Genomic DNA, 13,139 nt, shown 5'->3' on the forward strand with positions numbered 1-13,139 from the left:
TATTTACATTGGAATAGGCCACGAATCAACAACAAAACACTTAATTTGGAGGAAACAATACAGCAAAGATGACACTCTATTACAGTCTTGTACGTTACCACCTTCTGCCATTCGCCGATGAATTTCACGATACCCCTCAGCCCAATATGCTGATCCGCAGCTCCCGCAAAGTCAACAAAGCATGCTAACAACAATTCGTACAGGTCTTTGTGCTCCTTGTAGCAGAGATGGCACTTTTCATGCTTCTCATCGTTCCTCTGCCTTTCACCATCCGCAGAAAGATGTTTACTTTCATGTTCGTGGTTCCCCATTATTTTTCTTCCGCCTGCAGCTACTAATACCCCACTAGAAGCGAAAGTCGACTGGTAGCAAAATTACAGTACGGGATGAAGATTACGTTTATCTTCATCCTGATTCTGTTCCTCGACAGTGTGAACAGAGTATATCGGGTTCAAGTCGAGTTAGCAGAGGCCAACAAAAATCAAGCTGGGTATGTTTTCCTCTCCACTTTATCTGCCAGTTCAAAAGCTCACGATCAATAGTAACCCTGTCCTTGGTCATGAACGCATGGAAGTACAAGCCCGTAAATTCTATTCTCAACGTAACATGTACCTCTGTGGTTTCACGCTTTTCCTCTCCTTGATCCTCAACCGAACCTACACCATGATCCTCGAAGTTCTCCGCTTGGAAGAGAAGGTCAACCGTTACGAGGGTACCGGCAAGACCGGCGGAAAGGATTCTGAAAAATTGGACCGTGCCGGAAATGCTGGAGAAATTGGCAAGCTTAAGAACTTGTTGGCCCAAAAGGAGAGAGATATTGAGACCCTCAAGGAACAATCGGCCAGAAACAAGCAGTTCTCTGATGACATTCTTGATAAGGCTCAAGCTGGTGAACCATCTGCTGGTAGCAGAAAGGAGAAATAAATTGGTTTCTTGATATGCCGGGCACTTTGGCGAACTACATCGACGAATCAATACTAGGGAATGGATGAATGGAAAGAATGAATATGGTGGTGCCGGAGTGGACAATCTGGGGACGGAGCAGGGCAGGGAGTGAGGATGAAGCGTGTCTTTTTTGATGGTTCATGACGGGAAAAGTTGGCTTTCATGAGTTTTAGTGGCGTATCCATGAAAAGGAAAATACAAATTTGATATGAATTAACTCACGTTTGCTGAACATGAGATGTGTTAGAATCTGATTTTGGGCCTCGGAGAAACAGACTCGAATGCTAAACACTGTTACTCTAAAATTCCTGTTCTAATTGCCCTTCTCGTTTTTCTTTAACTCCTTTGTGATTTGCTCACTTGCGTCGTTGATACATCTCGCTCCGTTAAGGAACACGCCCATGAGATTGACGTTATGCATGTAGATGAAAATCCATCCAAGCAGTCACGAGTCAGCAGCAAAGCAGTATATCAAAATCTCATAAAATTACACTCGTGTTAATGCTGTTAAGAGACTAGCTTCTATCCAGTAGCCTAGTAGTTACCATGTACTTTGCGTATGTATTTCCTAAATGTACTGCATTGCCCGCCCGTGTAAGATTTTATGTCTCCCCTAACAATATAACGTAACGCCTGATGGTATGCAAACTTTGGAACTTCTTCATTCCCGCGTGATTCTCATGTAACTGGACTATCTATCCTTCTGCTTCGATTTCATAACTGTTTGATTTATGCTTGGGCTGGAATTTGAAACCTTCGTGTGCGGGACCGAGGAACATTTCACTGGTTATTTAGTTAGTATCATGATTGTTAGGAAAGAACGATACAACGAGAGAAATAAAATATACCTGATCTTCATCCAATCCATATAGTTATCACTAGCCAACAAGGTTTCCAAATCATTTCGGCCCCTATAAGCTGGTGGACGATCTTGCAAACTAGGTGGTAAATGTTCCAAAATACCCGCTGGAACATATCGATGAGCAAAACTCAACCATTCCAACAAGAATCGTCTAGTTTGACCAACACCAATCTCATCCGATCCCCAGGCCTCAAGTCCGTAACGTGTGAATTTCTCTACATATTGTAGACGTTCTGAGGCGGATTTATCGAGGACTTGTCCCTTTTCAATTTCTTCAAAGAGCCATGGCTTGATGAGCGCACCACGTGCTACCATGACGGAGTCAACGCCTGCATTTTGGATATGGTCGAGATAATCAATGTGAGAATAACAATCACCGTTACCGATGAAATGTATTTTTCCATCAGGAGCATTTGGTAATGTACGGGCGTCTGGCTCCATGACTGTATCTGTCAAATCATCCTTCTTTTGGTTGTATGACTTGACGAGAGCTGCACATTCTGCAATGTAGCTCCAATCGGCACTTTTGGTATATCTTTGTTGTCTACTACGACCGTGAAGGGTGATAGCAGCGCAACCAGGAGCTCCAAGTCTCTCGCGTGATTCAACACCTCCAAAGGCTAAACGTTCAATGGTCTTAAAAGCATTAGGCTTTCCAGTCATAGTACCCATTCGAATTTTGGCTGTGATGGGAACTTCTCCTGAAACCGCATTCATACCTCGGATCATTTTCTCTAATTTTGATGGTGCATCGAGTAAAGCTGAACCGGCTCCTTGTCGATAGACAAGTTCAATAGGACATCCACAATTCAAATCAATTACTCGCAAATGCGGCACGAATCGACTTAGAACTTCAGCAGCTTTAATTGCCATGAACGGTTTGCTAGCCGAAATCTGGGTACCGAACTTCAAGTCTTTGGAATTATCGTATTTTTGAACAATAGAGCTCCTGTCTGCGTTGACTCGTGGTGGTGTGATTTCACTCTTGTGTGCCTTCATTAATGCCCACTCTGATTTTTGACCTTGAAGCAAAGGTATCGACATTGCCATTTCCGAGTAAGTAAGTTGTGCACCAAGTTCCACACAGAGCCGACGAAATGGGAGATTGCCTTGAGTTGTGAGCGGCGCAAGAACAGGTGTTTCAGGACCAAAGTAAATTCGTCGCTTCTCAGATGGGAGGAATGGGGGCTCCACATATCGCGCCCGATTCTCTTGCTTTTCTTCCTCGGTCTGATCCTTTTTCTGGTCCTTTCTCAGGTTACTTTGTCTGTTAACTTCCTCTGAATTCTGATCCAACCATGTTGTGTAGAGATCGGATTTCTCCATAGGCGTTTTCTTTTTAGCCAGATCGATCTTATCTTTAGTGCTGATCACATTCACGACACTCCCCAACGCTTCTTCATACCCGAGTGTTGTATCATCCATGCGATCTGTATCATCTATAAGGACCAACTCCATTTTACCATCCTCTCTTTTAATCTCTTTCGAATGACTTCCTACAAAACGACACTTCCAGCCAGCCAAACATGTTCCATTGTCTTCCCAAACTGGACATTTTGAATTGAATGTAGTCAAATCCGCTCTCCTTCCTTCGGCCAAATATTTCCTAAGATTATGTTCGCATTTACAGCTATCTCCATAACTGCATTCCTTTGGCGAGAATTCTGACGAGTTCGATACGCTATTGCAAAGTTTGATCTTGTCACCCCAGGAGCCAAACTGGCGATCCTTATTTTGACCCTTTGCCTTCTTTTTTTTCTTGCCTCCATTGTCCCAATTATCTCCGTGAGTGTTTCCTTCTGCAGCATCGTCGTTTTCTGCAGGATTGCGACCATCAGTGGCCGATCGACTTCCGGCTGGCTGAATCAAATACCTAGGAACAAATTAGCAAGGGCCGAATTAGAAGCGCAATTGAGTTATCGGCTCTAAAATATGTATGATTATTGACTTACTCGGCCTTGACAGGGGCAATGCCTCTGACTCTATCACGAGAATCTGTTGCAGTAGGTTTGTGATTTTGCTCTTCAATTCTGGCTCTTTTTGCAGATGGTTCTCCATTGTCCACAGAATCCCCGTTTGTGCCATTTCTCTCTACCTTCTCTGCCTTTGTAACTGCTGAATCCTCTGGAAGAATTGGTTGCGGTGGGTGTGCTTCCTCCAATTGTTCGCCATCTAATGGTCGTTTCAAGGACTGAGAAGGGTCCACTGGATTGGGGATTTCGTCGGCCATTGTAATTTTCAATTATCGAGAAACAGTTTGAAAAATTGGTAGTTTCTTTCGATCAATCTCTCGAGTTGATATTGATGTGGGATGGGATTGGGATGTTGATGTCGAAAATGATCCCGATTCGCCTTGTCAAAGAATGGCAATCGAGTAAAAAAAATTGAGGGGAGCTTTATCTTAGCGTCTTTTCGAGATCTACAAATACCTACCTCCGTCGGTATGGATGGACGTGAGAGTATTGCAGCCACAGATGTGTGGCTTAATGTCTAGACCCGTATTGATAAGTGGCTGAAGCGTTCATGGCCAGCTGGAGCTAGTCGAGATTGGGCTTATTATTCTGAAACATAAGTCTGTTTCTGGATCCAGTCGTTGTCCCCGTTTCCTTCCCTCCCCACAGTTCAGTCAGTCCTTCATATCAATTCGATTTTGTGATTGACTTGAGCAAATGTCATAACATTCCATTAATATACATACATACCTCCATCATTGTCTTCCGCTGGGTAGAAGAGACAACCTCTATCCTCCCATACAGATCAGATAAATGGCTCTTCCATCGTGGCCATAACTAACCACCTCTTGCCGGCATCTGTATCCATTCGGTCAATCATTTGGTTCCATTCTGATATGCATACGAGACATATGATAAATCTCCACTGCCAGTGAAGGACAGCTAATGAATCAGGGGAGAAGAACTCCATCTTTCCTGCGACATTCGAGACGTTTACTGCATATTAAACTTACTGTACTTAAATCCAACCGCAAAAATTCATCAGCCACGACTGAATTCCTTCAAATCTTAATTTTACTTCCCACACGTTTCATTTGCAAAACAATGAAAACCTCATTTTGTTGTTCAAGTAAAAAAAGGCGCATTTACAATGGCTGATTCTCCCAATGACAAGACTCGTCCCTCTTTAAAAACGAAACTCGTACGTTCACAGAAAATCATACAATTATCTCCGACAGAGACAAGACCTCAAGATATTCCTGAGGATTGCGAACCACCACCGCCATCTCGAGACAATGCGCCTCCTCCTCCTCCTCGCAGTCATACCCCGGGACATCTATCAACCAAGAGTCAAGATAGGCGGAAGCAGAAATCTGATCTAGCTTTGCGCCAGAGATCACAGTCATTATCGCAAAAGGAATCCTCAACTTCATCTATCAAAACAACGACCGAGAAACCACCCTCGCTACATCATGTTAGCAGTACACCAATTCCCTCGGAGAAACTTTTGTCACCATCCGATGATAGTAACCCAGTACCGCAGCTTCCCAAAGATGAGACGCATAAACCCATTAATCTTCGTTCCACATCTGCCATAACACCGAAAGTCCCTTCCTCCGCAAATTCGTCTTCTCCTGTACCGCCCGCACAGCGTCCGCCTCGTGGGCTTTCTATTCCGTATCCTTCATTGCCAGATCCTAAACTGGCACCCAATGTTCTTCCTGCGCCAGCATCAGGAATGTACTGGTCTCGCGCCCCTGTCTCGGGTTCGTCCCATACGTCTTTGCGGGCACACACAACCACACTAATTGGTTCCAACATCTACGTTTTTGGCGGATGTGATGCACGTTCATGTTTCAATGAATTATATGTCTTAGATGCCGATGCTTTTTACTGGTCTACGCCCTTTGTTTGCGGAGATATACCTGCTCCTTTACGAGCAATGACGTGTACAGCTGTGGGAAAGAAGCTGATAGTGTTTGGTGGTGGAGATGGACCTGCATACTACAATGACATATATGTACTCGACACATTAAATTTTCGATGGTCAAAACCGCGTATATCTGGGGAGAAGATACCAAGCAAACGAAGAGCTCACACGGCATGTTTATATAAGAATGGAATATATGTTTTTGGTGGCGGAGATGGGGTGCGGGCATTGAACGACGTGTGGAGGCTAGACGTTGCGGATACGAACAAAATGTCTTGGAAACTCGTTTCTGCTCCGACGCAATCATCTGCCGATGATAGAACTAAGCCAAAAGCTCGCGGGTATCATACGGCGAATATTGTTGGATCTAAGCTTATTATATTTGGTGGATCAGACGGTGGGGAATGTTTCCGAGATGTATGGGTATTCGATATTGAGACGTCGACTTTCTCTCCGGTCAATATTTCGCTTTCATATCCGCGACTGAGCCATACTGCTACTATTGTAGGAAGCTATCTGTTCGTAATAGGTGGACACGATGGCGTTGAATACTCGAATGAAGTGCTACTCCTAAATCTTGTCACCATGGCTTGGGATAAACGGAAAGTCTACGGAGAGCCTATCAAAGCTCGCGGCTACCATGGAACAGTACTTCACGATAGTAGACTCATGGTAATAGGAGGCTTTGACGGGGGAGATGTGTTCGGAGATGTGTGGTTGTTAGAGTTGGCGGTGCATGCATATTATAGTCAAATTAGTCATTTTAGCATCGATGTTTAGCGATAGAGTTGGAAAGGGGGAGCGGAAAGGAAAAGGTGTTTGTGGTTTTGTCTTTATCTTGCGAGCGTACGAACGATGTCATGAAATCCGTATGATTAATATAATACCATGGTTATCGATTGTTACTTTCTCTCCTTCGATTATGCCCAGTGGTATTCATCTATGCTTCAAACATTTCTAACGTGGTCAATTGACTCAAATCTTGATTCCTTAGCCTCAAAGTAATGTTCGCGCAATATATTTGGAGTTAGATATAATGTAATTCGTTTGAAGCCTTCTAGGCAATTTTATGTGGTGATGTTTTGACGGAGGAGAAAGCATGCAGGTCGCCATATTCCGGTCAAATCAAAGGCTTCAGACGTACATATTGTCTGAATCTATTACCTTTAGCATACTTTTGCATATTTAATTATGCACGTCTGTTTCACAAACCCTTGAGAAGGCATGCAGCTCGCCAATTCTTCCTTAAGCTTAAAGAGAGCAGTCTGGCAAGGCCTCATTAAAACATCAACACAAACGAGTTTAAATTCGTTTGCTGCTTTTTTCCATCGCCTATCCAAATACCACTCCTAGCCTCTCTTCGTGATATTACCAAAGAATCCGAGCTATTGAAGATGGCTATCCTGAAATCTGTTCCTGGTATTGAAGTCAGTATCTGTGTTGACAATGAACCGCTAATCGAACACACCGATCGGAGCGCGAAGGCCGAGCGGAGTACCGTCTTGAAATACGTCGAGGTGGTGCCAGATAAGGAGTTCACGATCAGAATCACTACTGAAAAAAAGCTATAAATGGACTAGTCCGTACATTGTTCTGAACATAATGGTTGATGGTGTAGACATCAGAACCCTTCCTTTCGGCCGCCAGGAGTTCGAGCAAGACTGCCAGGCATCTTCATCACACGTTCACGAGTGTATTGGGTCTCATCGCATCGAAGATGAACAGGAGGTAGTTAGCCCTTTCAAATTCTCCAAGTTGTCTGTGTATAAGTAGTTCTTCCAATGCCTCCCGTTGATCTTACTGAGAACATTAAAAGCCCACAGCGAGGAATTGAGAGATGAAATTGAGAATGATGTATCGCACCTCGAAAAGACGGGTGAAGTAAAAGTCGGCCTTTATCGAGCAAAGTCTGTCAAGAAGCTATCTGCAACCCAAGCGCGCAAGTATTGCCCGACCTTTTGGAAGCAGCCCGAGTTGAACAATCACTTGATGAAAGACGTTCATTGGGACGCGATCAGTGGACGTTTGGAAAGCCAGTCTCACATGGCCACGTTAGTATACGCATGAACAACTCTCTAGATTTCATTGCTAAACATTCCTCAGCCTGGGACCTGCTAAGCCCGCCGGTGAAGATCCATGGATTAGGAATGTGTACGACATCAAATATATGGATTTCGATCGATCTAGGTCCGTTAAACCCCAGGGAGTCTTCAAGTTGAGGTATCGTTCTAAAGGTGCAGTTTTCCTCTATGACTCTTCCACAAATGTTCTAGAACTCATTGGCTCATCATATCTCGTAGAATCTCTTAAGGCCCTTCTTGTTATCCGCTGGGATGACGCAGCGATCACGAGGGAGCCTATAATCAAGATCGAAAGTGACGACGAAGGCGTGGTCGAAGATGTGGCCGAATCTATTGTCAAGCGAGAACGCGACGAAGATTTTGTCGAATCATCCATGCCTGCTGCCAAAAGAGCTCGACCGAGAAGAAATAAACAGTAGTCAATACATAGCGATCAGTTGTATCCAGACGTGAAAATTGTGGGACATGAAAGCTTAGCGGTGACCCTGTCTCGTTTTCTGTTCTTTAGCCGGATTTCCTCGGACGAAATGACCATACATAGGTACCAGCACGAGATATTGCTAAAGCGTTATTTATCTCACTTGAACTCAGACTTTTCATCTAGCAATAACAATCCTTCCTCAACATCCTAAAAGAGATCCACCTACAATCTCCATCCCCATCTACATCCCCGCGTTTCACATCAATACCTACTATGCAACATTCCGATAGCGCAGTAGGGGACTTTACATCTACCTTACAAGCCCCAAAGAATCGAACGAGATGGGATATCAAGTAAACGAGAACATTAATATCATCCCAATCTACAAGCTGATATGGATCAATGTTGATTAAAGTAAACATAGAAATTGATTTGCATACGATGCATCTCAGAACATCAAATCACAAGTCAAGATTTCATCAATATCGAAACATATCATTCTTAGTTTCACTGTGAGAGTTTCTAAGCATCTCGATGTGCGAATAAGCTTAGGTATGCTTGTAGGCTTATTCAGGGGTAATGACCGTGCACAGTGAGATGGCTCGTTTGTTATTCCTTCCTGTCCAACGAATATTAATATTGTCACTAGATATTTGAATCACTGAGAATATAAATACCTTTGAATACTTCAATCGCAAAACATCAAGATTGGTGTTTAAACTTGAATCATAGAAGAAAAATATCAATTGACTCTCTTTAGATCCAAATAGCAATCTTACTACGAGAGCCTCGTGAAACACTCGCGTGAATAAGATTGAATAAATGGGTACTTTCTATCTACTATCACAGATAATAATACCTGGTAAGCTCCACCGCCATAGTTCTTCATTGAATCCCACCACAAAAAGAATATCTTAACCCAACCATTGAAAAGTCTTCGAACTCCTTGCTGAAAGACACAATGCATGAGTTCCAACTCAGCCCCCAAATATATTATGAAATGATGCTCTTCCAAGCACCAGGTGATCCAACCACGCTATCCAATTATGCCCTGAATAAATTCCTCTTGTTGTAATAATATCCTCAATTCTATCCATGCTACCCAATCCCTACCGAAATATCTATATGCTCTTCTTCAGTACCCCCCAATCGTAATAATGTTTCGACACAACCAATGTAATGGATGGCAAATAGCAGTATGCCAATTAAATTCGATTCCACCAAGAGTTTCTAGTGGACTCAAATCGTAGTAGCACTGTGAATAAAGAAAAATAGGCGAACTTGGCAACTTCGATGAATGAAGTAGAGTTCGTAATGCTTCGAAATATATTGATCTGGCTCTCACATCTGATCAAACAAATAAGCATAGTCTGCCTCAATAACCTCATCTGACATCTCGTGAAAACCCGTGCTCAGATCGTAGTATGTGTCGTCAAATTGGTCCGAAAGGCCTAGGAAATCTTCCTCTCTGAGAAAATCATCCTCTGTATCATTGGAGTTTCTGGCCGCAGTGCCATCTTCTTGGTGAGGCAATATCTCAATCGACTCGTGGGAAATTGCTTGCGACTTCAAATTTGGCAGTCCATCGTGCGAGTCGTTGATTTCGGTGCTTTTTGAATCATCTGAATCGACGGTCAAGTTCGTAGAGATGGGAGATAATCCAGCTTCATCTGAACTGTGTGTGGCTGAGCTAACCCCAGAGACTACAATAGCACCTGAAGTGTTATCGAGAGCAATAGCAGTGAAATCAATCAGACTGCCACTTAAAGCAGCAATAAAAGGCTCTTGGGTGTTGTCTTGTTCAGACAATTCCCAATCATGTCTTGCATTCTGATGATTGGACTCTCGTTGCGTAGAGCAATCCTTATCCTCGCTATTGTGCCTTTTCTTGTGTCTCTCACAGCTTCCTTCAGAATTGATATCGGATATTTCGGCCTCGTCAATACTTCTTTTCTTCCCCTTTTCTGCGCTGACAGATGGTTGTGGTTCTTGAGACATGATTCTAACTTGATGGGCAGAGCCTCCTTGTGTTTCAAGGTCGTTTGACTTAGATCGGTTGTCAAGAAGCTCAATGAAACCATTACTTGAACCACTAGTATCACTAGGACTGTTAAATATAGATTGTGCAAGACCAAAGGATGAAACGTTGGCGAAGTTGGAATCATTCATTGTGGCATGTGAGAGACCATGATGTCTCTGAGGGATAACTTCCATACCGTCCAAATCGATGTTTAATGTTGGGAAGGGATATTCGATACCGTATTGTTGTTGTGGAGAGTACTGATTTGTATACGGCAATCTATCTTGTGAAACCGTTTCCCCATAAAACTGTTGGTTCTGTGGCACTGTGCATGCTTCGAACTGACCATATGAAGGCGTGTCATGTGGATAAGAAGAACTTCCAACATCAAAAGGGCCTGTTGGCATTGGCATTCCATTTATACCCAGGCCTGGTAAGCCTTGTGTATAGTTCCCGTAATTTGTTGAGTATGGCGAATCTATAGGCGTTGGATGGCCATAAGACTGAGTTTGGTGCGTGTCTGGGCCCATTTGATTGCCATAAAATTGATACATAGTGCCCGATGGTACGTGCTGCGAATACTCTGGAATGCCACCGCCATTATGCATGTAAGCGTTCGTTCCCTGACTGTTGCCCATTGTTTGTCTCATTGAAGATGAAACGTCGACACCAGGATACCATAATGGATTCGATCTAGTCGTTGCGGGGTGTACCTGTCTAGGTTGTTGTTGGCGACTTCCATTGCCCAGTGAACCACCTTCATGTTGCTGTTGTTTGTTGGCATTAGCTAGCGGAACACTGTTTTAAAATTAGTTAACTTGTTAGCTTGCCTATTAAGAGAGTACATACGTATTTTCATGCCCTCGTTCATATGATTTGGTGAATGGTCCATTTGCACTCATGCTCATGGTGTGAGATCTGTTGGGAGCAAATTGACCAACTTCACTCCTGTTCCAATTGCCGCTTCTTCTAGGTTGTGACTGAGTGAGAGGACTCCCCATTGGCATTGGTGACATCGCATTTGAACTAGTATTACTAGAGCTCCCTGAGGAGCTTCGCTTGTGGGCAGCCATAGTGCCATTCCGCGGATTCTCCAGCGTGTTCCCATTTGTGCTATCTTGAGCCTCAGAAACAGAACTGCGTAGTCGCTCAATAATTTCTAGAACTTCTGGAGAGGGTTGTGCCCTAAGAAATTAGAGGATGGTACACGTGAAAGTATATTGATATGGACTTACTCCGGTTTCTGAGTACGAGCATATCTAACGCTCGCCGCATTTGGTGTGTGACGCAAGTCCTTAACATTCTTCTTGCAGAGAAGTCCAATTGCTTCATCCGTGAAGAACCTGCCTGGTTTACTTTTTTGGGCGGAAGACGGTGAGGGGATTTTGGATGCCAAGAGAACAAACCAAAGCCCATCGTCAGTCCATGTTTTCACACCTACCATCTTGCCAGTTGACAACCGATAATGTCTAGATCCAAAGGTGAAGTTTCAAATCGTGAGATATAGACGTATACGCTTCAACCTTGCTGAATGGTAGAGGCTGTTCAAGGTAAGTTAGCGCATATACTGGACAGTAGTAAAGATGAAACAAATATTCCAATATCACTCTTTTCCATATGGGGCATAACATCTCTAGTCGACTTACCACTGCTTGGATCTATTTCGTAGGATTAGATTATGAATATCCGTTTATTGTCGTTGCTGCTCACGATCTTGTGAATTCTCTCGTAATAGAAATGGTAATGATGATGATATTATGGGTTGACGGAGCTCAGTGAAAGCCAGGCCTGTATGCGATTTATTTCCTCTGTCCTCTATATGATCCTTCAAGCCAGAAGCTTTGTACCGAGGAAGTTTGTGGCTCGGTATTAGGTCCTTGTCAAAAATATTTTGAAGAATGCTTGACAAAGTGAATTTGACCTCAAGTTTTCGAAGATAATGTTGGGGATCGAAGAGGCGTATTATATGTGATAATATTGGTTGTAAGGATGAAAGGGAAAGCTTTTCGAAAGTTCGATTTGGAGGAGTTTAAATATGAGAAGATTGGTAGAAGAAATGGTATTCGCGGGACATTCACAGCAATAGCTGTAACCGAGAAACAGTTTTCTTCGATTATTCAAATATTGAATGCTAAAAATCTGAGAAAATATAAGTGATGATTCCAATATCGTTAAATGCAATAGCGATTGTAAAAATTGGGATGTAATGATTCCCGGGCTCTGCGAAACCGAAGTTGAGGGCTTAAGACACTTTGAGATGTCGATTAGGGCGATAATGGTCGTGGCTTCCTCCTATATATTTGCTGCAAAGCCTAGAAGCTTTTCGAAAGTTCAGATGAAAGTTGTAGTTGGGTGGATCCAGGAAAGAGGAGAGGGTATGATGGAAGACCCCAGGTCGGAAATGCCAGATTTCTTGATGCCTTGATAGGGGGTTTGATGTAAAATTGTTGGTTGGGGCGAGCGTGTCAAAACAATAGATGATTATATCTAAAAAGAAGTGCAAGAAATGTATGATATAAGAGATCAAACCAGGATACTCGGCGTCTAATAACGGGAGTCAATATAGAAGGTAGTGCGCAAGAGTTCCAAAGCCACAAGAAGTAGACCTTCCTAAATTATGGGAATATACCCAAGAGATAGAAAGGAAGTTGCGGTTTGGAGAGTTGATGGATAAGAGGATGGAGATTAAATAAAGAGTCTTCCATGGAATGTCTCTTATGCTTAAATATAAAAGAAGTGAATTATCCTACAAAAACTAGAACCAGTAGATGATCTAAAATTTCAATTCACCCACACCTAGTTCGGATGACTTCTTACTTTGAGCCTTTCAAGTTCAGAGGTGATAGATAGATGATAATGGTAAAAATGGAGGCTTCAATAGTGGTTAGCTTGGGTACATTGGCAGCTTCATGATCCGTGGGCGTTGAA

General features: G+C 43.1%; 5 protein-coding genes across 5 annotated transcripts; 3 read left to right on the top strand and 2 right to left on the bottom strand.

Moving 5' to 3' along the window:
- Positions 1-68: 68 nt before the first annotated feature.
- Positions 69-924, top strand: EAE98_000913 (uncharacterized protein; the record flags this gene model as incomplete). The annotated part of the gene is made up of 4 exons (XM_038948530.1): positions 69-89; positions 204-295; positions 350-490; positions 543-924. The coding sequence occupies 4 exons, from the start codon at positions 69-71 to the stop codon at positions 922-924; spliced, it is 636 nt and encodes a 211-aa protein (XP_038814796.1).
- A 716-nt stretch (positions 925-1,640) lies between these two features.
- On the bottom strand, positions 1,641-4,037 carry EAE98_000914 (uncharacterized protein; the record flags this gene model as incomplete). Its single annotated transcript, XM_038948531.1, has 3 exons — positions 1,641-1,728; positions 1,794-3,680; positions 3,760-4,037. 3 exons carry the CDS (start codon positions 4,035-4,037, stop codon positions 1,641-1,643), a joined length of 2,253 nt encoding a protein of 750 aa, XP_038814797.1.
- An 872-nt stretch (positions 4,038-4,909) lies between these two features.
- EAE98_000915 (uncharacterized protein) lies at positions 4,910-6,469 on the top strand (the record flags this gene model as incomplete). The annotated part of the gene is made up of 1 exon (XM_038948532.1): positions 4,910-6,469. The coding sequence occupies one exon, from the start codon at positions 4,910-4,912 to the stop codon at positions 6,467-6,469; it is 1,560 nt and encodes a 519-aa protein (XP_038814798.1).
- A 614-nt stretch (positions 6,470-7,083) lies between these two features.
- EAE98_000916 (uncharacterized protein) lies at positions 7,084-8,189 on the top strand (the record flags this gene model as incomplete). The annotated part of the gene is made up of 4 exons (XM_038948533.1): positions 7,084-7,223; positions 7,270-7,446; positions 7,513-7,740; positions 7,793-8,189. 4 exons carry the CDS (start codon positions 7,084-7,086, stop codon positions 8,187-8,189), a joined length of 942 nt encoding a protein of 313 aa, XP_038814799.1.
- A 1,343-nt stretch (positions 8,190-9,532) lies between these two features.
- EAE98_000917 (uncharacterized protein) lies at positions 9,533-11,655 on the bottom strand (the record flags this gene model as incomplete). Its single annotated transcript, XM_038948534.1, has 3 exons — positions 9,533-11,009; positions 11,061-11,396; positions 11,447-11,655. 3 exons carry the CDS (start codon positions 11,653-11,655, stop codon positions 9,533-9,535), a joined length of 2,022 nt encoding a protein of 673 aa, XP_038814800.1.
- Positions 11,656-13,139: the final 1,484 nt, after the last annotated feature.

The sequence above is a fragment of the Botrytis deweyae genome (assembly GCF_014898535.1).
Source record: "Botrytis deweyae strain B1 chromosome Unknown BDEW_002, whole genome shotgun sequence".
NCBI classification, from domain to species: domain Eukaryota; kingdom Fungi; phylum Ascomycota; class Leotiomycetes; order Helotiales; family Sclerotiniaceae; genus Botrytis; species Botrytis deweyae.